Source organism: Ammodytes marinus, assembly GCF_949987685.1.
Source record: "Ammodytes marinus genome assembly, chromosome: 1".
Lineage (NCBI taxonomy): Eukaryota > Metazoa > Chordata > Actinopteri > Uranoscopiformes > Ammodytidae > Ammodytes > Ammodytes marinus.
Window position 1 is genome coordinate 7,187,052 of NC_137230.1, and position 27,552 is coordinate 7,214,603.

At 43.2% G+C, this 27,552-nt stretch overlaps 1 protein-coding gene across 1 annotated transcript; it reads right to left on the reverse strand.

The window, feature by feature from the left end:
- Window positions 1-1,041: 1,041 nt before the first annotated feature.
- Window positions 1,042-27,435, reverse strand: mmp15b (matrix metallopeptidase 15b). Its single transcript, XM_080025777.1, has 10 exons — window positions 26,558-27,435; window positions 17,688-17,836; window positions 17,196-17,318; window positions 16,702-17,009; window positions 13,479-13,640; window positions 11,453-11,649; window positions 7,517-7,655; window positions 3,899-4,049; window positions 3,074-3,192; window positions 1,042-2,506 (listed from the first exon to the last, which is right to left on the reverse strand). The coding sequence occupies exons 1-10, from the start codon at window positions 26,675-26,677 to the stop codon at window positions 1,983-1,985; spliced, it is 1,992 nt and encodes a 663-aa protein (XP_079881903.1). The 5' UTR covers window positions 26,678-27,435; the 3' UTR covers window positions 1,042-1,982.
- Between the last annotated feature and the right edge of the window lie 117 nt (window positions 27,436-27,552).

Here is a 27,552-nt window from a genome sequence, read left to right on the forward strand (position 1 = left end):
TAATGAAGTGAATGACTATTTATTACAACTCGGGTCTTATTTTAAAAGCCATCATGTCTATCTGTTGTGTTCAACCTTGTACTCATTACAAGAAATTGCTGATATCAGGGAACACAGCAAAATGGCTACAACGCAGCCCAACAAGGCAAGAAACCCCATCAGTCAGGCCAGCCGCCCTTGTTTTAAAGAAATCATTTGGAGATAGGCTCATTTTCTGTTTTGCTGAGAGTTACAGGAGAAGATGGATACTCGTGTCTGCACACTGGATATGAAGTCAGAGCCGTAAAAAAAATAAAAATAAAATAAAAAATCTGCCAATTAGCGCGTCAAAATGTACTACAACGGCTTAAAATAAACGAGATATAAAACATTGTTGATACCAAATTACAATTTGGAGTGGCTGGCAGAGCCTCACCAGCTGATCCCCCCCGCTGCCAGTCTTTATGCTAAGATAAGCAAATCTCCTGCTGCCTGTAGCTTCATATTCAGTGTACGGACATAAGAGTGGTATCAATCCTGTCCCTTTACAGTCCACAGAGAAGTCAATAAGCATATTCCTCCATGTTATAAGGATGATCTAATCCAAAAGGTAAACCAAAAGTGAGAACACCCCAAACATAAGCAATCCCTCATTGTTTACACAGCGGTCAATAAACTACTTTGTATCAACAGTCGATATTTTACTGGCTGTCTTTATTTTGTCCTCCAAATACATTTGTCTATAAGGATTTGTTTGATTAAATCCTGCACCGTCAACATATTTCCATCAATGTCAATCGTACTTTCCCAGATCTCAGCAACTACCTTGATGAGTACAGTGTAATTATTAATGTTGAATTACCTTTAAAAAATAAGATCCAAATTGTAATAAACTGGAATCATCTTTTCAAGTCAAAGCAGTGCCACTTAAAAAAAAAACCTGATTCAAACTTCAGAGTTACAACCGCAGCCTCGTCCAAAATACCTCGCAATGTAAACTAGAGTCAAGTGTCCCAAACCTGTTTCCCTCCCACCCACCCAATGACATACTGTACTGCAGAGAAAAGGGAAGAGATAGAGATAGAGGCAGAGGGGGAAAAAACAGAGGATAAGGGAACTTACTGGGAGCATAGTGGTCCGTGTAAAAATCGCTCTATTTCCTTAACAATTTCTTTCTTTAGTGGCAACTGTGATAGCATGAGCAGATGTAGGGCTATCGGCTAGTGAAAAAAGCCCCTAGTGAGATATGGGGGAAGGAGGAGGGCGGGGCAGAGAATGGAACGGCTTTCCTGGTTTAGAAATAATAATAATAATAACAATAACAAAAAAGTCACACAATATGAACCGAAACAAAAATAACGAGATAAAAACAAAACAATGTGCAAACTTCTCTCATATAAATAGACTACAGTCAAGGCATTGTAGAGCACCATGGGAGATGGGAGGAAGTTAGGGTGGTGTGTGTGTGTCTGTGGGAGGGGTATGTACTTATTTGTAAGACATAATGTATTCTTGCATTTGTGTGTGTATGAATTAGTACAGGACTGCATCGTTTCCACTGAGCAGCGCAGCACAGTTTGGTTCGGCACGTTTCGGAAGGGAACCGACCCTTTGGGACGGCTTGGTATCCTAACGAAAGGGTGTCAAAAATAGGTGCGACACTGTTCGCTTGTTTTGGTATCCTTTCATCCTTGACAGTGGAAACACAAATGGATGCTTGCTGTACTGTCCCACACCGTACCGCTCAGTGGAAACAAGGCTTATTTGTAAGACATAATTTATGCTTGTGTGTTTGTGTGTGTATGAATTAGTACAGGATTGGATCTACTAATACAAGTACTAAGAGGTGCAGAAGAAGCCACTGAGGCTCCACAGTATCACAGGGAAGAGAGGGCTGGATTAATGGGAAGGCGCTGTGTCTAAAGGTCCAATATTGTTTTTTTTTTGTTCAAAGTTCTAGTGTCCCCTCCCCCCTCCCCCCCCTTATGTCATGACGGGGGGATTCAGACCCAGTCCTGCAGAGAGCGCTTGCAGTGCACCAGCAGCCTTGGCGCCCCTTTGCTCTGCAGCGTGTTGATGATGGCGTAGATCAATCCCAGAATGCACAGCAGCAGCACCAGAGGGATGGAGACCATGAGGATGTTCATGGTGCGCTCCTCGCTGTCGTCCACCTTCAGCACCACGTCCACCTCGTTGGTGTCCTCCTCTCGGCCCTCCTTGTAGTCCTGGTCTGTGTCTGTGTCTGTGCCTGTGTCTGTGCCTTTCCCCGTGTCCCTGTCTGTCCCGTCCTGATCTTTGTCTCTGTCCCCGTCCCGTCCCCCGTCAGGGTTGAACGGCGGTCTGTTGACGTCGGGGTACTTGCGTCCGGCGTCGGGGTCCGTGGTGTCCGGGGTGTCTCTGTCCGGGTCCAGGTCCCCGCTGCAGCCCATGAAGTCCTTCAGGATGGACTTGGGGTAGCCCGGCTCGCTCTTCATGCGGTGGTTGTCAAACTTCCAGTACTTAGAGCCCTTGTAGAAGTAGGTGTAGGCTGGAGGAGAGGAAGGGGGCAAAGGAGAGCAGAGGAAGTCAGGGAACGGGACAATTTAAAGAGATGCAATTTAAAGGAATTACTTGACATGGGATTATTTCCCAAAAGTTCATGATTTGTCCCCAAGCTCCTTCCAACAATGTCTTACAAATAAATATGAAAATAAAATGAGAATGTAAGAAATAAGACAGCAGAACACAATTAACTTTAAGAGAATACATCAAATAAAATAAAAATTTAATAATAAAACAATCTGTTGTGTTAATGGAAAAATAAACAAAGGGGACAGGGCTGGCTCAAATTCACTTTCCAACGCACATACACACACACACATGCACACACGCCATGTTCCTCTGACTCCTCATGATTGCATGACCATGCCTGGATTCTTTGTGTCAAATTGTGTCTCTGTCTGCCCCCAGCCCCTCCTTTCCCGTTTCTCTCTCTCTCTCACACACACACACACACACACACACACACACACACACACACACACACACACACACACACACACACACACACACACACACACACACACACACACACAGAGAAAACCACTCTCCTCACCCCCATCGTCGCTGAGGAAGGCCCCCTTGGGAGAAGAAGGCACTGAGGATCCCCAGACGTTGATATTCTTGGGGTAGCCTTGGTCGGCGCGGCGGGACTGCTCGTTGAAGCGCCAGTACCTGAACACAGCAACGGGAAAGCACGGTGGTTACTGTTTATCAACTGTCTAAACAAGAGCGGAAGAGACTCCTCATGCAGCACGGTACATGCTGTGCCTACATGGTGTGTGTGTATAGAACAGCGCTGTTTCCACAGAACATTTCAATCTCTTCACTGTAAAATGCACTACAAGCAAACCACCCAGTCCTACTGTTACTCTTAGCGAGGGCTTATTAGATCTGCAGACCTTAACTGTAATTATTTTTCCTATTGTGAAAAATATGTTTCCCTTGCAAAAGCGTGTGTTATACGGCATGTTCTTCAGCGGTGCTTAGGTGTTTTCACTTCATTTGTACAGTTCACATAACTGTTAAATAATAAATGCACCAATACTATCTCTACTGCATAATGTGATCTCTGTCTGGATAATATGAATATAAAAATGCCAGGTGGACTACCATAAAAGCTTCAAACTGTCCTCTACTATATCCTGTCAACTAACTATCACAAAACCTTAGAATGCTAACTTAGTACAGCTGACACAAAGTTAGTGTATACTTTGCTATTAATAAGCTATGCTTTGTGTTATTGGAAAGATTACAACTAATCCTGAGTGAGACAATAACTCAGATTTATTCAGGATTAAAGATTATTTGCAAAACAAATATAGAATATACTAATATATATATTATGTGATGTTGCAGCATGTACTGTAGGCTAAATTACCAGTCTCCTTGAAAGATGTAGGTGTAGCCGGACGGCTCCCACCAGATGGCTGTGTCTATTCTCTCGTAGGGAATATCTTGGCCAAAATCAATCAGTTCCAGTGGATAGCCATGTTCTAGGTTAGCCTCCCTGAACAGCCAGAATTTGTTTCCTATGGAGAGGAGAGGAGATTAATGGTGAACACAATGGTACCTTTTCAATCCACTCCCACTCATAATAACCCTTTTGGAATGATCTTAATAATGTAAACACACACACACACACACACACACACACACACACACACACACATAGACACAAACACAAACATATGAATAATAATGAATATGTCATGTACATTCGGTTACACACACACACACATGTCCAAATACATACGAGACCAGATGTATCCATACACATCCTGCTCGTGCGCGATTCGCTTGCTGGCACAGAATATGTTAAATAACTGAAATTAAATGAGGTACAAAAGAAAAGAGAACAAAAGAAAAATGAGAGAAACCAAACCAGCTCCCACACACACACACACACACACTTGTAAATAATGGAATGCAATAATGATTTGTTGGCAAGCGATCAGAAAAAAAAACAGCAGAAGCGAGTACGACATCATTGACTGGGTTTGGCTTGTAATTATCCATTGGGAGCGGCTTGTCTCTCATGTCAGGCTAAAGCAGCAGATTTCTGGCAGAGAGGGAAAGTTTTGACAGGGGGGGGGGGGGGGGGGGACTCCTTTCCTCCTGGCACCATTACAACTCCCTATCAACCCCCACCCACACACACCCACCTATCCATCCATCTATCAACCCAGCTCCTTTCAAAATAAAAGCACTGGAGAGAAAAAGTGGATGACGCAATGCTTCCCAGGGTTCCCGCGGTGCACACAGTCCCCCCCCCCCCGATGTAAAATCCCATGACTTGTTCCATGCCTCTCTCCATATAACCACACCACAGCGCTACATTGACCTTAAAGATTTGATTCCTTCCTGCTGTGGAACTGTTGTTTCTCTAATGGGATCAACCGGCAATGCTGTGTTTTCATTTGCAGTCCGGGCTTGTTTGGGATAAAAACAGCTGTCGGAACCTCCGGTTAATACAACAGCTGTGTAAGAGAATGGGGATGAAAACATGGTCTGCATACTACTGTACTTCTGAGATCGTGTGAAAATGTTGGATGTTCCTATTCTTTCCATGTCTAGATTACACCTTTCAAAATTCAGATATTCCAGATATCTGATGGCCAATACATCCAATATCCATACATATACTCACCCTGGCCCCCCGTCCATTTATCCACATTAAACAAACCGTTTGAATTTCATAATACATAGTGTGCCAAGTTTAAACTAGCTTTCTTGGCAGTTGGTAAGTGGAAATGAGGAGTTCAAACTCCCGAGAATGGAAGTCAATACAACAGTTTTCTTGATGACATCACCAGCTCATGAGATTACCCTTCACAACAACCCATGCTGTTGTCCTCACTGTCATGCACTATATATATACAAATCATATCATATACTGTGCTGCAATACACTACACACACCCTGTTTCCACTTATATGTAATTATTTCGTTTTGGGAATAGCAGTTCAGTGCATGGAAACTAAGGACAATGACGTCAATGTAGATTTGGTACGATACTGTCGATATCTGGCAACTAAACTCTGGCCTCGTAAAGGAAACACTAGGTTGGGCACAGCAGGGAGTGGGGAGTGGCCATTCTAACTTCCCCTATAGGATAACGTATGCTCTGATAGTTGTGGGTCTGCTTGTCTTCTGCCATTACCATGACTGATTTTAGGTGTGGTGTATGGTGGAATACTTGTCTACATCAAAATCACACAGGTCAGCTCCCAAAGCCAGAACAAAATGGCATACCTTTTCTTTTGACCTTTTCTACATACTCCAGCTGATCATAAAAATAATGTAGTAAGCATGCACAAAGCATACAATTGGAACATACTTTTACCTATTTATTTTATCATATCATCGCGCCTTCAACTTGCCTCTTGTTTTTATATCTGTTGCATTGCTGGTTGTTATCACAAGTAGGCTCCGTCGATGTGACGTCACTTCCACTGCACAGTGGATTGTGGGTCAGAATCGCCCAAAAAAAGCATGCTCACTTCTACACTAAATAAATCCAGAACCGACTGTAGTAGGGCATACGGGTATTTTTTAAGCATGCTGCATCCAACTACATGTATTGAGACATCCTAAATATTTTTTTCCACCATACTAAATATATCAGGGAAGTATGGGGATTGGGACACAGCCCATGACTGATGCCTGCTTGTAGCGCAAGAGAACACAAATGGAGAAAGATTGGGAAAGGCTTCACGCTGACAGATGTGCTGCATTTGTCTCCCCTTCTCTTGAGCTCTCAGTCCTTCCTTCCTTCTTCCCTTCCTTCCATCCACTTCCTCTCTCTCTCTCTTGTTCTTTCTTTGGCTAATGGCTCTCGGCCAAGTGTCACACTGAGAGGCTCTCCGATGACATCACCTCCCCCTCCTCATCATCAACAGCTGCCCGTGGCTCCCACAGTCAGGCTGCATTAAAAAGACCGACTTTCTTTCTTTTTCATCCCACAACTTTATCCACCGTTATAAAAGACGAGCTGCCCCTCACTGTGACTCACAGTATAAATAATGACCTGCTCTAAAAGAGATTTATCCTCTAGCATGCAGAATACATTATGTAGAACCGTATGTGTTCATAAGAAGAAGGTGAGGTAATGTATATCTTTCAAAGTTATCTGCTGGAGATGAAAAAAAAAATCCTCCAGAATCTGTTTTACGGTCAAATATGAGTGTATTAAGACAGGACGGCTTGATATCACCATGGAGCATTGTAACTTTGTTGAGGTTGTAAAGGAGAAAAACCAGATGGTGGATGGTTTATTCTATGCAGGAGACTATACTTATGTTCCATACGCTTTTGATACAACCCTGAACGACTTTGAGAATTTGCAATGAAGATGAAAAAGGAATCTGTTCTGATCTGACTCATTCTGCCCAGTGCCACATATGTTAAACATACTAACCTATGGTAAAAACCTGGATGTTGTGCTACAGCTCTAGCTTCCAGTGAAACCAACTATTATTGTGTACCGACCAGGCTGAGTAAACAGCCATGCTTCACAGGAAACTGAATCCAAACACTTGTGTGTTGTTTGTCATCATAGCGCTCTGTGACACAGACTTGGTTACTTCCCTGCATGCTGTTAGGCAGCAAGTACCCTTGTTTAAAAAAAAATATGCATATCCTTAAAGGCGGTTGTTGTTGCTACTGGAATTTTGTCATGCTCTAAGTGGCAGCTAATAATACCTGAAGAGGATTATTTTTGTATGTTTATTCCCTTGGGAGGATAGAGCGGCAACACTTACTAACTTTGAGTGTCTTTTCCAGTACTATAGTACTTTTTAACATTCAACTATCCAGCCTACACCCGAATGGGCCAAAACATTTTCAAAAACGATTAGCGAAAAAGTAGCAATATTCTGTGTGTTGAGGAGCATGCAGCCATTAGCCCACATTTTTTTGTGTGCTAGCGTGAGTGAGTGTGTGTGTGTGTGTGTGTGTGTGTGTGTGTGTGCGTGCGTGTGTGTGTTTTGCTGCTTACCTTTAAAGAAGACGAACCTCCCGTCGTGTCTCTCGTAGGCAGCGTCTATGTCCCCGGGCAGACCCCTCCAGAAGTGTCCGATGGGCATGGGGTAGTTGTCCAGAACCCGGTTCTTTCGCACCCGCCAGAACCAACGGCCCTGAGGGGACAAAAATAACAAGTGTGGTTTGAGTGTGCATCACTTCTTAGCATCAGGTATAAACACAGCTCGAAAATAGCCCATAGTTTTTCTTTTCCCCTGCCTTTCTGAATTCCTTGCTGAGACCCAAAGCCTACAAATAAATCCAAAGTAAAAAACCAATGCCCAAATAAGTCCAAAACATATGGCTTGATCATATCTCATTCTGTGTGTATCTAACTGCCCCTTTCAAAACATTCCTACGCACAAGAAGTTTTGCGGTGCACATTCAGGATGGAAAGGATGCACATATACAGTGTAGCTGCTGTATGAAAGGTATTCACTGGTCATATGAATGTGGAATGATTTCAACACATTGAGGTCAGACAGCACTGTGGTAATGCTTGGTGGCTTTCCTGTCAAGCGTACTACAAGACAACTAGACCAGAACGTACAGTGTAATAAACTAACAAAAGTGGAACGCTAGGAGGCTACTAATAGCCATTCTTTGCTCTGGTGGCTTCATCACGTCACCTTATAACCCCTCTCTCTGTTGACCACAACCTGCTGCAATAGATAACTTATTTTTTTTTAAATAACTGATTAATTTTGATGTCGAGTCAGCAGTGCAAGGGGAAATCACTGGTAGCACATTTTGATCCTATAGCCCGGAAAGACACCCGTGCTTTTGAACACTCGTATCTACTATCTACTGTATATGCTGTGCACACACGCACAGCGGCGGACAGATTTACAGCAGGAGCCCTCAGACCCATTCATAAGTGGTGAGTCAGTGGCCCTGCCTGTCCTGGATAATGTAACGGTAAAATGCTCAGTTGCTTCTTCTTTTTCTGGCACGCGCGCCCAGCTTTGTCCTTCACGCAGGGACAGGGCGCTGGCAGACAGCACGGCGCAAACCGGAGTATGGAGTGGAACACAACGAGATGGGTTGGCAACCTGGCATAGGCTGAGAGAGAGATACAGATAGAGAGAGACCGAGAGACAGACACACACAAAAAGAGAGAGAGAAACACAAAGACAGAGAGAAAGAGAGAGAGAGTGACAGAGAGAAAGACACACACACAGAGAGAGAGAGAGAGAGAGAGAGAGAGAGAGAGAGAGATGATACAGGGCCCCAAAACCGAAGCACACTGCATTTGTGTGGTCTCTGACAGCTCCTTGTGTGGAACCAGATTAAGAGTGAGTGAATTGACCATATTAGTCCTCAGCATGTACAGACAAGAGCAGGTTTCTCAGTGTGTGAGTTTCAATCTTGAAAAAGCAAGCAGCACAGCAGTCAGTGTGCTCGGCTGGTTGTCTTTATGTCCAGCCCCTCCAGAGGAAGACATACTGCCAGTCAATGAAAGAGCCGCTCCTGTTTTTTTTTAAAAGGACAGGTCTCTGTGAGAGAGAAGAGAGAGTGGTGCTGAGGTGATACAAATTACACCTACGCATAGAGCAACAGCATAGAAAGACAGATCACCATTGTGCAGCAATTCAACTTATTGCATTACTTCCCCTATCTATTGCTTGTTGTCCATATTACATGTATTAAAGGTAGAGTCAGCTTCTGGAGAGCGCTTGTTGTCAACATCTTTTTTTGTCAAAATGAGTGAATATCTCCTCATGATTCGGTACCTGTCTGTACTGTGAGTTAACTGAACAAAATCCAGTGTTAAAACAAAGCCTAGGCTCTGTAAACAGGTATGTAAACAAAGGGGGCCCCGCTGAAGCTAGTAACATGCCTGTGGCGTTTACAGAGTCACTGATCCTGACAAAAAGTGATTTTGTCAAAAAGTGTTCTCCTGAATCGCTGACTCCACCTTTAACACTTAATTTGTATTAAAGCTGGGGTATATGATTTCTGATTGGTCAAAGTTAACATGAGATGTACACTTTGACCAATCAGAGCGAGGCTCAGATTCTCTGTTCTTATTGGCTGTTGGGACTGTTCATTCACTTTGGCACGACTTTGTTGGTGTAGAGCGTGTCAGGGAGGGACCATAGGGAGAGCAAGTGGAGCAGTTGAGGTATTTGAATTTTAATCTCTATCCCAACTGCCATTTTCTCCCCAAAATCCTCCACCCGAACAACTGGTAGGCAAGGAACACAGTTAATTTTGGACAGTGGCTAATGCTATCCAGACTAGCTTCATGTCTGTGATTGAAACCCAATAACAGAGGTTGCTGGCTGAGATGAAACCCCAGAGCACAGTTATAACTGTTTGACCGTGTACAGCACATGTCCAGGCAGCTGCACGTCAAGGCTCACAGCTACTGGTCAGTGTCACACACACACTTACAGTCTGAGATAGCAGATATTCATAGACTGATCTTTGTGTGTTCCGAGGGACAGGGCTCTGTCATGTACTACTCCCACAATAGCAAATGCTCTTCCGGTTACATACTTAATATACCCAGAGGGGAAATTGCATTGTTCATTGGCAAAAAATAACAGAATCAAAAAACAATCGTCTTAAATGATTGAAGGTGCAGTATTAATATGTGTATTTTGGTGTTGCCTAGTGGTGAAAGTTCAAAATTGCAACGCTCCGTGTCTACCACAGCCGTTCTGAGAATGTACAGAAGCTATGGTGGCCTTCAAGGAAGATGAGCTTGTTACTTAAGATGGCCTAATCCAGCACTGTTTCAAGTCTTTCCACAATATCAAGTGATGAGGTGAAAATGTATTTAGTTGTTTATTCCATAGTACTTATTCGTTGTCAACCAACACTTGCATTTCCGGCAGACACTCACTATATACAGTACATGAAAATGTGTAAGATCGTTGCGTTTGTCCATTCTGTGCTACTAGAGAAACATGGCGGTGCAACATGGCGGCCTCCGTTCTGCTCAAGAAACAACAACTTTTATTTTCAAGGTATTATACACTTATTAAAAGATACTTATGCAAAGTATATTCCGTTTCTACCAAGTGAGAGTGTCAGCCTTCTTTATCATCAATGAAACAACAGACTGATTATATATCTATATTGTATAAACTCTATACTGTATATGACATCTTGTTGCACACCCTTCCTGTAGGTCAGTCTCCATGTTACATTTCCGGTCCAGTCTGTTGTCCAGGTGATTTCCCATGTATTTGTAGTCCTATGATGATGTGGCTGATAGATTGATATTGTTGGATATCTTCAGCTGTTTGAAGTCATCTATAAATGTCATATCACTCATCACCAATCACATCCTAGCCATTCTGTCTGTCTCTGTGTAATATCTGAAAACCTCTGACGTTGATACTTAACTTTATAGAGCTGTACTATGTATAGACAGTCACCGAACAAATCTCAAATCAAACGACCACAGGGCTGAGTTGCATAATATCAAAAGACATTAAATAGTCAATAATTAATAAACCCCAACTGACAGCCCAAACAACAGCATATTGACAGTTAAATCCCTGCTAATAGTTTAGTGCTGTGTCAGCCCTTATTCATGTTTTGTGTGGGTCCAGAGAGTATTTAAGGGCAAACACCTGACCACACCCCGCCCTCTTTAACACTGTTCCGTCTCATAAAAAAAAAACCCTCGCCCTGTTGCTTTACAATCCACAAGGACCTGATTGAAAACAGACCATTTGTTTGGCAGCGCACACGCCATTCGTCTCAAACCGATTCTACAGAGAAGAACAACTAATTTATTGACACAGTTAACTTGTCTGGACAGCGCCACGGCCAAAGCCACACAAGGACACGTAATAAACCATTGTACAATCATTGTGAAGGTTCATGTATCTCCTCTAATGTTTTATGTTCATAACTTAAATCAAGATAGCAGTCAGAGTTTAATAGCGCCACTTACCTTGAAAACAAACATCTCTCCTCGGAGCATAGCGACAGAGTCAAAGTTGCCTTCACAGATGTTGGGTCCGTAGTGGTCTGGTCTGTCGGTGGTCCTGGGCCGGTCAGGATGTCTTGGAGGGGGTTGAGGGGGCCTGGGCTCAGGGCGACGGGGTGTCACTGTGGGCAGGGCGCGGGTGGGACCGCTGTCTGGCTGACCTGAAGGGATTAAAGGGACAAAGTGGGTTAAAGCTATTTTTTTTACCAGATTGTGCATGATGAAGAATAGGATTTGCTGACTGAAGAAAGTCAATCATGAGCATAGAAACTCTCAGAGGCATAGAACATTTCATGTCATGATTTAAAGCTGTAGTGTGAAACTTTTTCATAAATGAATGTCGGTTACATTAAGGCCATCGCCAAACGGTTAGTCGACACAAAGTTGATCAAGCGTATCAGCTCGACAGCACTCGTTTACAAACTGGTGTCGCCCCCCCGACACTGCCGCGGGAGCTCCGAAAAATCCCAAGAAGCGCCCAAGAAATGTTTCGGTTGTTGATTCTATTGTTAAGACAAACCTTGATGTACAGCACACGGTATAAAATCCATGTGCGATCACCAAAAGGCTGATGTAGATGTGCCGACCGTGTTGTACAAACAATGCTAAATACACATTGGACACCAGGGGCCTGTTTCAGGTAGCAGCTACTGAGTATGTGCAAACTCTGGGTTGCCTCAAAACCAGCTACCTGGTAGCTGGTTTTGAGGCAACCCAGAGTTTGTTCGCTCTGAGTTGGTGGAAACTCTGGGTTTTCCGTTTCAGGTATCAGGTTCAGTGCAACCGAGAGTCAGTTACTGCGGCAACATACGCCGTGGGTCTAACCTGCTGGATAGGTGGTTAGACCTACCCGAGTTTGTTTTCACTTTACGCTGCAGCTCCGACAGAAGAAAGAGTGTCACTGTCACACGCGTCCCTGTACAGTTTGAAGCAAAATCACTCCATAGAAATCTCCATCGGGATGTTTTTATCATTTCCTGATGATTTTACGTTTGACCAATCATTTATCTGATCAGTAGCCTTGTTCTCAGCCCTCGGTCCGTTCATATAGGCGGCCACCTTACACATCGTGACATGCTCTACATTCAGATTAATAAACCTATTTGTAGCCTATTGTATGTTTTTTAACGTCTGTGCCACTGAACAGATTTATGTCAGGTGGATTCATGTAACGCTGCGGCTGCACGCGATCGTTGTAGTTCACTTGTGCGATCCTAAAGTCACAGACGAGCCTCGTTAAATAGCCTAATATGAATATAAAAATGATATAATAATTTAAACTGTGATCACTTGAGGAAAATGGATCTGGTAATAAATCAATCAGGCTCTTCAATGGAAACTGTCACCTAATGTGTCTTGACGTTAATGTATTTCACTCCCCATTTAAAAGAAGCGACAGTCTGTTCTGTTTACTGCACAGTAGGCTTTAGGCACTGTAAGCAATGCTGTGCCGCGCCAGCTTTATTACTTTACAGCTGATATGCGTAACTTTTTAAAATAGACTATGGCTTCTCATACGGAAGCGAAATGATTATCTTGACAAAAAATGTTTGCTCTGTTTTTTTTCTGAATTGCCGAGGAGATTAGATCAGAGTTATGAGACAATATCCCGTTAATTCTTCTCCATAGGCTACCATAAGCTCATTCGTTAATATTTCTAACTCTAGTGGGAGGAGCGGAGATTTCTTTTTTTCTTTTTTGAGAAGTGGAGAAGTGGGAGGATCAATCATTTGTTTCTTCTGTTTCCATGGTGAATCATGTTATCAGCGATCCATTGACGATGGCTTTTATGCACACGCTCCACCCAGAGTGAACACGCTCAGAGTTGATAAACCCAACGCTGATCCACTGTTCTGAAACCGAAAACCCGGAGTTGCTTATCAACCCTGCGCTCTGAGTTTACCAACTCAGAGCGCAGGGTTAAACCCAGAGTATGTAAAACCAGCTACCTGAAACAGGCCCCAGGAGATTCACCCAAAACACATCCTACCATAGATCTGCTGTATGCCCCGCAGGTCGTCTTCAGGCAACTGGAATTCATCAGTCTCCATCCACTGGTAGAAGGGAGCCATGATAGCCAGAGGGTTGTTGGAGTGTTCTAATCCCAGGGCGTGGCCTAGCTCGTGGATTGCCACTAGGAAGAGGTCATTGCCTAAACAGATACAATGAGGCAAATAAATAAGTTAGCTGACTGGGGAAATAGTGGACAATATGGGCTTCATTTTTCATACGTAGAAAGAAAGAAAGAAAGAGAGAATTCCCCCTTGCATTTATACATGTGTGTCTGGTGAAAAGCACACTAGGACTGTGTAAGCTGCAAGTCACACAGAGCAGAGAGCGTTAGTATAATAATGGCCGTCCATTGTCTCCCCCCCCCCCCCCCCCCGTTATGATGTAAATAATTATCTCTACAGATTTGACCGATAAACCACACACAGGCCCGTCGACAATTGCTGATATAATTTACGCACACATTCTAACATTTCTGACCAAATCAATGGATACCGCTGTCCACTGCGGTGACACACTGACCACTGCATCAACTGCCTCTCTCTACACAACAGACAAAAACCAAAGACACTGACTCACAAGTTTGTCTCTCAAGTGAAGCCAGCACACATGTGGGTACTTCCCCCCTTAGTCAATACCCCTTTTGTTGCCTGAACCCAGCTCTTGGTGAACCTTGAACTTATACAAGTCATTTTTTCTGGCCTGAATGTCCCCCATGCTGATTGGTCAAAGTCGTGCCAGTTATCATGCAGCAGAATTGGTGATGTCACAGCTTTGTATGCAAGGTAAGCAAGGATTTTTTGAATAGCTGTCCTTGTGCATCGCCTCAACACACACAGACACACACAGACACACCCACACAGACACACCCACACACACACACACACACACACACACACACACACACACACACATACACACACACACACACACACACACACACACACACACACACTGGTACACTCAGTTCATCTTCCCCACCACTGTCTATAATTTCAGAGTCATGTGAATGTCCTCATGGCATACAGAGCTGCAGCTAACACTGAAGGAGAGAAAAACAGCAGAGGGGTGAGCCCAGAGTGGCAGAGAGAGACAGAGCACAGAGCAGATAAAGAGGCCTTTGTTATGTCACTGTGACAACCATTCAGGTCGTCACAGAATACCGAGAGTAAACTTCAAAAGCTAGAAGTTCAGCCATTGCTAATCCTGACTTCCTTGTACAAGTACACACACACACACACACACACACACACACACATATATATATATTTAGTCATTCAAATCCTATTTGAACTCCCTGAAGCTTTGTTCACTTGTTTAGCATGTCTCTCATACCTCATTCATCAGCAGTGAAGGGGACTCCCAGTGAGACCTATAAGCAGCACCATAACAACCAAGGTGCACTCTCCAAGCCTGCTCTGCCTCTTTGCCAGTGATTCACTCACATTGGTCTCATCTGACCACCAAAAACTACTGACCTTTTACCACCACAGCATTTCATTTCATCTGTGTAAAGTGCATTTGAGTGTGCGAGTGTGTAGGCAAGTTATTTGGATAAGGCGTAAGAAGCTGTTTTTGTCAGAGCATCCGTGCCAAAAGGGGGGGGCTGATTATTCACATTGGTTTAACACAAATGTTTAGCCCGACAGAATTGTTACTCACTGACAACAAATGGAACTGAGGTCAAGGAAACAGGAAACAAAACACAGTAACCACAACGACAACAAAAAAATTGAAGAAATTGATTTTTGATTTTACCTTCAAATGTTGCATATTAATATTGTATATGCGTAACTATTGATTCTTACGCTACATTCTGTTGATTGAGTACAACCAAGAGGACGTCATAGGTCAGAGCTGATTCTGTTCTATGCTTCAGGACACTTTGCCAGGCCAGATACTTAGACATGGGTTTTCAAGTCTCACTTCTTATCCATCCATCCATCCATCCTCAACCGCTTATCCAGGGTCAGGTTTCACGAAGGGTAGGGCACTATGGTTTCAGCAGTGGCAGTTAAAATGCCATTGCAGTATATCGGAGACTACAACATCTGTGACAAGTTCAACTAATTGGAGACGTGTCTATAACTAAAGTCAGACACGATTGTAATTTGTCTGTACATTGCTTTTAAGCCGTGTAAGTAGAGTGGTGCGACAGAGAGACCAGTTTGAAGACCCCACAGAGTGGAACACACTCCCACTTACTGTGGCATTCCAGCGTCCCTGTGATCAGTCCCACCGGAACATCCCACACACACACACACACACACACACACACACACACACACACACACACACACATGCAACGTTTATCTGTCTGTGTGACTGCTGTGTATATGAAGATAACAGGGCAGGAAAGCCTATTGTCAGAAAAATCCCTCTCTAGTCAGCAGGGTTAATGGGTTCACAGCCAGAAGAGGAGCTCTGAAGACTAAGTATAGATTCATAAAAATTAAATATTTTCTTAATCCTTGTGTGTGCATATGATTAGTTCTCTGCCGGGCAATGTTGTTCAGAGTTGTAATTGGGTTTAGGGGTTTATCTTAAGGAAAGTGTAAAGGTGAGGGATACGGTTTGGTTTTGGCAATGATTTTAACAAAGTGAAGTCCTCAAAAGCACACAAGCACAGTATAAATAGTGTGCATGGGTTTGTGCTTAGTACAGCTTGTACTGACCACAGTGCATGGATCACAGAGTTTGTAGATGAGCGTATGTCAATACAAGCCTTATTAGGGTAATTGGGGGTAAATTTAATAATCAAGTGGTTGGGCCAAAGACTGATGTCACACCAAGTGTCGACTTTGAACTTTTTTTACAGCGGTAAACGGAGAAGCGGGAGAGCCTGACAAATGAGAGATGATGTAGCTAGCTGAGCGATGCCAACTCTAGTTAGGTTGTGGAGGAAAGTGATGGAGACAGCTGTTTGCAATCTATTATATAGATCCATTACAACCTATAGAACAGGACACCATACACACAACATTAAAGTCGTGAGCAAAACACCCAGTCAAGACACTGTTTCATTTTAAAGTCCTCAAAACCTTTTCTAGAAGGGGGAATGCTTTAGCTTAAAATACTTAGAACATTGAAACTAATTATTTTTTATCTAGAACTTTTGATTGTGCCAAAGAAAAATGACCAGCGTCCCTAAAAAATCATAATAGAAAATACATTCCAAATGAATACTGGCAGTAACCCTGTACCTTGTATGTTCTCGTTGCCTATGGTCCACGGTTCATCTGAGTCAAAGTGAGTGTCCCCGCCCATCCCAGGTCCGGGGAAGTAGGCGTGAGCTAGGAACCCCCCCTCCCCGTCAAAGGGAGAGCTGTCTCCGTGGAAACCCGAGGCGAAGAAGATCATGATGTCGGGCTCTTTGCGGCGGCCGTACTTGACCTCCTGGTAGGGGATCTCCTCAAAGGTCAACGGGGTCACGCCCTGCCACACTGCAAACGCTCGCCGGATGGCCTCGTACGAGTTATACTCTCCAATCTTGGGAGTGTAGTTCTGGATACTGTGGGAACAGAGAGGGGTTGAGACAAAGAAAAACAGTTTAACATATCCCTGTGTAGATTAGTAAACAATAAATACAATTTAAAATACCTGAATAAATTCAAATCCCAATTTAAATACATAATGTTTTACAGTAGGCACCAATGACAAGGACTTTGAGGCATGTATTGTGCGAGTAGTTTCTTACCTGTAAGTGAGGTGGCTCTTGTTCCACTTGTGTCCGGTGAGGGCGTAGCGTTTCCGCCGCACGTTGGTTTTGATCTGGCCTCCAAACTTGTCAGGCACACCGCAGCGGGGTCTCTTCATTGCACTGATGGAGATGAAACAAGTCAGGAGCCGGAAAGCGATGAATGAGTGTGTGTGTGTGTGTGCGCGTGCATGCGTGCGTGCGTGCGAGCATCCAAGAGAGGACATAAGGGGAGAAACACCCTTACTTCCGCCTCTTGTTGATGTCTCTCAAGCAACTGAGCCTCTCAAGCAACCGACGGAGACCGGGCACCTTGCTCAACAGCAGCCAGTTACCAAGGAAAAAGGCCATAGTTCCAAATGCTAGGCCAAATCATCCCATTCAAACAGTTCAGGGGCTTTGCTAAACTAAAAAGTAACATTCTGACTACGGTTTGGGGGCCATATTTTTCTCTGCGAGAGTGGTCTATATATTCGAAGGCATAATGCTGACCTGATGGTTTGGGGGTCCATCTGTCCAGTGATCTCCAGGCTGTAGAACCTCTGCATGTCGCTGATGGCATTGGACAGAATCTGGGCCGATCGCATGGTGGACATCTGTCTGTTGGCCTGGGGCAGGTACCCGTACATCCTCAGCCATGACTGGACACACACACAGGCAGAAACACACAGACAGAAATAAGTATCATCTATTTTAAATAATGCGATGCCGACGCACATTAGTTATACATTACTGAAGTTGACAGCAATGACGACATAAAGATTTTGCCTAAGACAGAATATGTTCACAATCACTACAAACCTTTAATCCTCATCATTTTTACTTTACATATACAGGATACAATTTCAGAAGTAAAATACTTTTTTATAGAATCAGGAGATGAATTACAGCTTCGGAAAAAATTGAGAGACCACTTTAAATGTTCAGTGTATCTTGTTTTACTCTTTAGAGGCATATGTTTGAGTAAAATGAACATTTTGATTTTATTATGTAAACTTCTGACAACATTTCTACCAAATTCACAATAAATATATTGTCATTTTCAATAAGTAATGTAGAGGTAAAGATTTAAGAAAAATCCAGACTGGTCTCTTAATTTTCTTCCGGGGCTGTATGTCAAGACCAGGGAATTAGAGAGCAACAGCTGCTCTATAAGCATATAGGCAATTTGTGTTGTTCAAGGCTCCAATCAATGATCTGGAGCACTTGGGACCACACAGTTCTTAGCTTCTGTAACTTGATATGGAAGAGATTTGTACTGGTAAACCGGGCTTTGTGGATACATGACATTAAAATCAGAGGGATGTGGCTTGGCAGAGCAGATATTTTAAGAATGCAAAAAGTTGTATTATGATGCAATATTGCCTTTTAAAAATGTATTCTACTGATGTATTGCGTTGCATGTAATGTTTTCTTGGAGGTTGCAGCAGGCCACTCATAGTTAGAAGTGTACATACACACACTCACTAAACTCAGTCACAGATGCTACAATGGGAAAGTCTAACGAGATCAGCGTGGATCTGAAGAAGCAGATTGGCTTGAACTAGTCATGAAAAGACACGTTGAGCCGTTTCAATGGAGCTACAGGTCAAGATAAACTGTCCAAATCTAAGTATGAGTGTGTGACACAATTGATTCACTGCATGGATCTGGAGGGGGTGGGGGGGACAAAGCTATCATCTGCTACTGAGAGAGCATTGGTCAGGAGAACCACTACAAAGCAGGTCTGTGATGAGTACGAAGCTGCTACCAAAAGCAACATTTAATCATATATTGACTTTGCTGTATGTATCATTTTGACCCAGCATAGTTGGCCCCTTTTACAGACCTATACAAATGTTATAGAACCCCAAATAAGTGATAATGTATTTGCTTCATTCATTCTGTCACAGAAAAAAAATAAACATGTTATTTACAAGTGTGTGTAACGTTCTGACAACAACTGGGGGTTGGGGGTTAATCACAGACTTGAGAGAGAAAATGTGATACTTGACCCAATCACAGATGACGCAAAGTCTATGCCACCTGTTATGTAGAAACCTAATATCACGCGCATACACACACACACACACACAGGCACGCAGGCACTCGCACACTGAGACCAACATTAGATACTGGATACGCCTACACACGGACACACTCCCCATGTTGGTGCAGGGAATGTAAGAGGGTGTGTGTCTAAGTGTGTATGTGTGTGCTCAGGCATGAAGCTGTGTGAACTTGAGAGTGTGCGGGGTCAGGTCCCAAGTTTCTACGCCCATCTTTCACAATGTAAAATCTTGATAATCTGTATTTACTGACCCACTCCTTTACAAGCCATGACAAACAAACTCACCTCGTGCTTTGTCTCTCTCAAACACACATATACATCACACACATCTAAAGTATGAAATAATTCATATAATAAGCACTCTGGTCACATACATGTACTGCCCACCAATTTGATTAGTGGAGATGTTAACCGCCCAGTCGCCCACCCCAATGCGGATGGGCTTTGTTTCTCTAGAGGTAGGTTATTACTTTCCCGAGAATTCAGTCATTTAAATTCCGCCCAGAGCACACTCAACCACTGTATTAATTCAGTATTTCTCAGTGCACTCTTTCGGTCCTCTGATCATTTTAGTACTTTCTGGTTGCAATGTCTGTGGATACGGGGCTACTGTGCATGGAATTTCACTAGTGGAACTGTCACGGAAGAACTTGTGGGAGGCTTTTCTTTTCCTAATGGTACGGATGATCTGCCGTTGTAATGTCAGCTACAGGTAATATCTATGGCGGCCAGGATAGATTACATTGACTTAATTTGTACACAATGCCAGCTAGTAGGACATTGTCCAAGACCTGAGTGAAGGGTGTATTCGTGGAGTATCTGAAAAAATTGTATCCGTATTGGCAAATAGGTTGTCTGGAACAATGTGTTAAATGACTGAGGAGCATGTATAAACTGTTATCGCCAACATTCCAATCACTGTAACAGTAATCCTGTGCAAATATGGCAAAGAAAAAGGGTTTATTTGCTGTATGCGTGTCCTACTCAAGACAAATGTACCAACAGTCCAATGAAAATGTATTAAAAAGTATCCCATACCTTCCTTTAATTACTCTGGTGCTAAGCCTACGCCTGTGTGTCCTGTTCTGTCGACACAACTGTAGTATATGTGGGCCCTGTTCTTCTCTTTGAAATCACCCACCGCTGATGAGAGGAATGAATCATTAACGCATAGCTACTGACATTCAGAAAGCAGCCCAGCAGGAGGTATCAAACCTGGAGAGATCGAGAAAAACAATCCTAGCCTGCAGTTGTGTTCTTCCTCCACCATTAGACCATTCCTTACATTGCTGTGGTGATTCATTATCTTGAGCAGGCTATCACTGCTTTCTTTTAAAGTTTTAAAACATATCCACAATAAGAATATTTTCAAATTTGAATGACGTAAATTCAGATAAGTTTTCAAAATTCAAACATTCATAGTGAAAACACAAGTTACCCAAAGGCACAGTGCAGTGAGGCAAGATTGGACGTTCTCTTCATGTTTTTTATAGTCTTATCCACTGGCCATCAGAAGGTCAATGGTGAATTTTGAAAGTGCCGGCCACTTGACCTGAGGAGGTCAAACCTTCAGAGCCGTTTCATCCTTAGTCTGCTATGTGGTGATGAACGTTTTACAACTGTTCTTCCATCAGTCTTTGCCCTTTTAATTCACTCTAAAGGGGTTGAACCAATGCCTGCTGTATATTTATGATCTTATTTCTCACTGTGAAGTAATGTATCTCCATCATTGTAGAGCATAATCCACACTGTTGTTGCGATACTTCAGACAAATGATCGCGACAAAAAGTCAAAATAATCAGCGGAGATTTCAATCATGTCTTCCTCGACAGATAAGATCCTACAGCTCTTGTATGCATACGAGAAAGGGGCATAGTATATACATCAAAGTCGCAGGTAAACGTAAACCTATTTTGAAGTATGTTTGACACAATCTTCAACCATCACCATCTCTGCTCCCATTCTGCGGCCCTTCCCCCTTTTATTAAGGCTAGAAGCAATGGCACCAGCTGCACCTCCCCTGCCTCTAGCATGCCTCTGGCTCCAGGGTATACAGTCCAGTCCTGGGGTCCCACAACCACACCATCATCATGACCCCCTCAACGGATGACACGTCACCTCAACATCCCATCAGCTGTGTGCTTCAAGCAGCTGTTTGTGCCCACTGCCATCCCTGCATATTATATGATCACATACTGTAGTTATGATTCCACACCTATTCAATTATGTTACATTAAGTTAACACTTTGTATTTAACACGCTGTTACATTTGTCAGAACTAAGAGGATGTGCTCTAAGTAGGGATTCAGCTGTGCATACAGCTCATTATTGCACTCGCAGATGTAAATAAAATCATTTATATTTTTGTATAGCTTTTATATTACATGTGTACACACGTTTTTGTTTGTGTCAAGATATTTATTTTAATTTTGAAAAAGGGGAATAATACCTGATTTTAATATTCTGTTGTAGTCATATGCTTGCTCTATTTTCTATGTTCATGCCCAACAAGCCACTTCATTTATCTGCAGGAATATCAACAGCGTTACTTAATTGCCTGTAAATCAAACATCTATTATTTTGGTACAAAGAATATTATTTCACCATTATACCCCAACTGTGTCCCATCTTTTCTTTCTGGCGGTGATGTGCTGGCTGTATCAGCTCTGTGAGTTTTGTAGGAGCAGGTAGAGACCTGACCCTGGCCTACCTCTGCCTTCAGATAAGAAAGCTCCAAACACTCAACAAACAATTCCATACATGCCCACCTACACACACACACACACACACAAGCTTGCACTTCCTGAAACACTATCTAAATACTCCCTCTCTCCTGCGCACACACACACAAACACACACACACACACACACACAGAAACTCCCAGACGAGGCAAAGGGAAACATGTGGCAGGGTTCACAACACACTCTTTTCCTCTCAAATCACTTCCGCAGACATGTTTTCACTGCTACACAATAACTAAGAAGACATCACCGGCAACATGAGAGAATCAATTATTCAAAACAATAAAACCTTAGCCCTGCTCTCGCCTTAGGTACTGTTGCTACGCCTGTCATGTTTTCTGTTAATATACTGAAGATTGTGACTTCATCTCACTACAGCTACATGGTTATACAACTTTCCAATAGAAGTCGTTTTTTGTGTGCAAAATGCTACTTGAGCCATGTCAGACTCCACTAGATGGGTATAGAAGAAAATAGATACATTTCCTAAATGACAAGAAAACAAGTCTACAGAGGACAGAAAATCTTCCAAGAGATGATTAGTAATGAGCCGTATTGATTGTCCTTTCATGTCGGCTAGGGCTTTTCATATTTTATGCTGCCTGCAGATGAAAACAAAGCACTTGCTTTAATGCACCCACCGACTGTCCTCCAACCACAGCAGACATTGTGGGATAAACAGTGGAGTAAAAAAAAGAGCAATTCCCATCAGAATTCCAATAAAAGTAATCTAGAGAAAGAAAAAAAAAACAAGCTGATGTATTTTTCTGGTGAAATCTCCAAAGTGCATCTTTTCACAATCCAGCCCCTTGCTCTCAGCTTCTCTGCATCTCCCCAGTTGTCATTTGCTGCAGAAATAGTAATTTAAGAAAATGCCTGTGTTTGTGTGTAGAGACAACATGACAACATCGGACGCCTGGATATACACAAAGACACACACACCCCTTTGCTCTGTCCCTTTCCAAGCCAGTATATACTGCAGGCCGTAGTGGAGTACAAGGTGAGAGCTGCAGTGCCGTTGGAAAGATGTATGGAGGCATGTAAACCCCCTGTCACCCGTCAAAGCCATCGGCTAAAACAGTAAAGCACTTCAGTCTGGCCGCTCACCATCCCTCATCAGCTGGGCTGAATACAAAACAAGTGTTAGACAACAGTGTGTGTGTGTGTGTGTGTGCGTGCGTGCGTGCGTGCATGTATGTGCGTGCATGTGGGGGGGGGGGGGGGTGGTGGGGGGGCAGTGTGCATGCAGGCCTTGTCTTCATAAATGGTCTTTCAAAGAGTCCTTGAGCTTACCTGCCAAAACCAGACCCAAGCAATATACAAGGAGTTGTAAAACCTGCCAGGAGTGTGTGGGTGTGTGTGTGTGTGTGTGTGTGTGTGTGTCCGCCACAATGTCAGCCAAGATACTAACAGAGCTTTTATTCTGAGCCTTGGTCCGCTGCCATCTCTTACCCCCGCAAAGTCCTGTACCCAGAAAATGTAGTAGTGTGAGAGAGACAGACAGACAGAAATGCAGTCAGTGGGAAGAGAATTGCATCTGTTCAATTTGAAGCGCATATGGAGATAAAGATATCAACAGTCTATGTATCTCTTCATCAGCAGGCAAGACAATGATCGACACATATGTGCAGAGGCATGTAATGTCAAGAAAACACACAATTTAGTAAAACACAGGGGGAAAAGAAACTGGTCCCTGCACTGTAGCAATATTAGTCCTGGTGGACATTGAGACAGCCAATGGCATGGGAGCAGGGGGGGGGGGGACAGCTGGAATGTGAAGAGACGGCACGCTGCAGATTACACGGATACAAGAAGGATACAGATTGAGGAAGTTGTATAGTTATGTGCTGCAATAAGTCACTTATTATCACTCTCCTCGCTACTGTATTACTCTGCTGTAGCTACAAGTTGCTGTTGCACACTTTTAGCATTCTCTACACAGCCTGTCTTATCATTTTCATGTTTATTTCTGAGCTCTCTCTCTCTCATCTACTTGTTCCCTTATCCACAAGTATTTCTCTCAGAGCTCCCTCTCTTCAGACAAAGAGGGTCCATTGTATTTTTCCTAAGATGCCTTGGTGTCCCAGGCCCAGCATGCCTGTGCACAATGTACTTGCGTGTTAGTGTGTGTGTGTTTTTGTGTGTGTGTGTGTGCGTGCGTGTGTGTGTGTATGTGCGCGTGTCCCACTTAGAGAACAGCTGTCACATTCAGCCATCACATGCTGCACAGCTGAGAGTGACCGCTACTATGTTCCCCGTCAACTTTTTCTCTCCAACCTTTGTCTGTCTCTCTTTCCCCTCTTTCATAAACTACTCCTCCACAACCCATTTTCTCTTGGTGTGACATTTCCCTTAAAATCAATCAACATTTCACAGATTCGTGTCACACACTCCTAGACCTTCTTTTTTTCATTCATTCTTCTTCCAGCATGCCCACTCTCTTCCTTTCGGTCCAGACAGAGTAGGAGTTTAGTTGTCACAGACCGACTGCTTAAAACACAGGGGTCGTACTACATCTGAAGAGTGAGGCTCGGATTGACTTTGAGACTATGCATTTCAGCAGACCTTATAGGTTAACAATGTAGTTTCAACACAATCCAATTTTTGCCTTTTATGTTGTTTCTATATGTTGATTATGTTCATCAAATGCTCCTATACCTGTCTATTTAGATGGATAACAATATGTGCTTCCCCAACTCCTCAAGCCAATTATGGCTCTTGTGACAGTAAACAAATGTTTACTTTTAGCTTTGGTCACAGCTGCTCAATATATGACATGGCATACATCCTGGCCATATGGACGTTTAACATAATCCCCATTTCAATTTTATGAAAATGAGCTGAAAGCAGATTTGACCTCAAAGTAAAGGCAACTCTCACACTGTTTCATAATTTAACTTTTAAGGCAAACGACAGTGTTCTGAGCACCTAGTTATTTAAATACAACACATGTGCCCTTTACATGACAGGTTTTCGAGATAACTCGATACTTTCGGAGAGCTGAAGCATTCCAAAAGTGCAATAGACGACATGGGTAATGCAGTAATTGAGACTACTTGAGCTGACACACACACACACACACACACACACACACACACCCACACACACACATTTACCAAAAAGTTCTAGCAAAATTCATCAGTCTGAACTTTTTGTAAACCCTCTGTCTCTTAAGACACACACACACACACACACACACACACACACACACATGCACACACATACCACACACACATGCACACACATACCACACACACCTGCACACACCTACCACACACACCTGCACACACCTACACACACACACTCCCCAGCTATGTTAAAACCCCATCAGGATGTGTTGTAACATGACAGACAACCGGACCCCCTGGTCACTGAGTTTGGTAATGTAAGCTCACCTCTAATGACCCAGCTGTTTGTCTGCCTGTCTGTCAGTATATCTCTCTCTTTTTCTCTCTCTCTCTCTCTCTCCCTCTCTCCTAGTCAAACAAACCACTTATCATCTTCTTATAAAGTTGTCAGCTCTTATCTCTTAAATTATCTCATAAAACGAATAAAGTTTGCTGGATAACTCAGACAGTTTGGCGTCTACTGACACGCCTAAATAAAGAGAACAAAAATAGCGTAACGGTCAGGAAGAGATTTTACGACCATAACAAAGAATAACGTGCCAATTTAGATCAAAGGTCCAACTGGATATCTTGGTTGGAGGAATGAGCGGGGGCATCACGATCCTGCCCTGTATCGGCATAGTTAATCAAGGATACATGGTTGATCGAAAACTGTTTTCCAAACAATTGCTCTGCATCCTGAAGTGATTAGTGTAGCCTACAAGTGTCCAAGTGTGTGTGAGTGTGTAATCTGATTACTAAACATGCCACCGGGTGTTTTTGAGAATGGTGTGATAAGGCAGCCCAGAAGAACCAAACATGTATAAGGCATCCTATAACTGGTAGAGGTGGGAGGTCCAACAAAAAACATTAGAGATAATTATGCTCTAAAATAAATGGTCCTTTTTTTGAAAGCCTTGTTATGTAAACAACTGCAATGAAACACACTTTGCAACCTATAGCCAAAGTAAGTAATGCATAGGATATAATAGTGATGGCCTAATAATAATAGTAACATAAAAGTGTACTGGATAGGCTACTGCATCAATTCCTATTGGCTTGGTTGTAGTTGACCAGGTCAAGACGGTACATAGCCTAACATGCCTTAACAGTTTGTTGAAATAAGGCACATTAAACTATAAACGTTAAGGCCTGTACTGTAGTCTAGGCCTAAATATCAAAAGTGTTACCGTTTATTGCTTATTAACATTTGAATAGCAATGTAATGTGGCTATTTAAATTTCATTGACTTGAGCAAAGTGTCACATTGGCTAGGACTAGGCTACTCTGTCAGATGCAATGCTAGTGAATACCTTAATTATCTTTGTGGAAGTCAGGAGCCATTTAGTGTTACACCTGTTTCAGTTGCTATTATAAAAGACGCATCCAACCTCTGGTAAGCCTGTAAGTCACGCTCATTATTTAGTCGCTCTTGTCAGCCGCCAACAAACGCTCTGTTTTACCTCTGAATTGAAGGCGCTGTCATCTTCTGCTCCACGCGCCCCGAGCGCACACATGGACAGCGCGAGGAAGGTCCGTCTCCAGAGCAACCAGAGGCAGCGGCTCCGCGAGCTGGACGCCATGGTGTGGGCGCGAGGGAAGTCAGTTGGCTTTGGCGTCGTGGTTAAAATACGTTGTCTTGATGTGCTAGTTTATGCGGTAAAAAATACTTACACAGAACAAGTTTACTAAACTACTATTCCCTAGCAAGAATGCCACTAACAGTATTCAACAGTGCACTCGCATCCTGGAAAAGAGCTCCATTCCAGACATAAGGTCAGAGACACATCGCTGACCCTCCATGAATGTCTTCTTCACTCATATGTGAGTCTGTGAGTCCATGCTAGCTTTCTCCTCAAAGTTTTGCAGTTTTACACCGTTGACAGAGTTTCGAATTACTCATTTATTCAACATCAAAGTCGTTGCCTAATTAGTAGCCTAGCCTAACCTTGAAAGCGCACTTTAGATAAGCACCAGCACGTCTCCAGTAGCCTTATGCCATGCTGTCAGTAAAGTGGGTGTACCGCAGAAAAGCTTTATTTATGCAGTAGGCTACTAACATGCTCGGTTGAAAACGTCTTCTCGTGATAATGCCCAATGAGGTCCTATCATGAAATTTCCCCTGAGAAAGTTACTAACTCTACAACAACCACACGATATGACCAAAGTTCAACGCACTTGACATATAGTAGGCTATTGTCGTGGACACGGCTGTTTGAAATCACCTCTCTTGTAAAATATGAATAGCGTAATAGTAATTATTTGACGGTTTCTCTGCCCTCTATATCCAGTTTTTCCCCTTTCCCAGAGGAGCTCTTCTCGGAAGCCGGCTTTTAGCTTGTTGATAGTCAATTCCTGAGTCAGTGGCTGTGTTGTCTCCCGACCGGAGCAGGACGGACAGTGCTGCGATACTCGTGATGTTTCTGGACCTAACGTGGAGAGCAAGCGTCAAGCTGGA

Coding starts and splice junctions, on each gene's coding strand:
- mmp15b (XM_080025777.1), bottom strand. CDS start 26,677: ATGGCGTCCAGCTCGCGGAGCCGCTGCCTCTGGTTGCTCTGGAGACGG. Junction 17,010..17,195: donor AAGAGCCACCTCACTTACAG/GTAAGAAACTAC, acceptor CTGTTCCCACAG/TATCCAGAACTACACTCCCA. Junction 11,650..13,478: donor GGGCATACAGCAGATCTATG/GTAGGATGTGTT, acceptor TAATCCCTTCAG/GTCAGCCAGACAGCGGTCCC.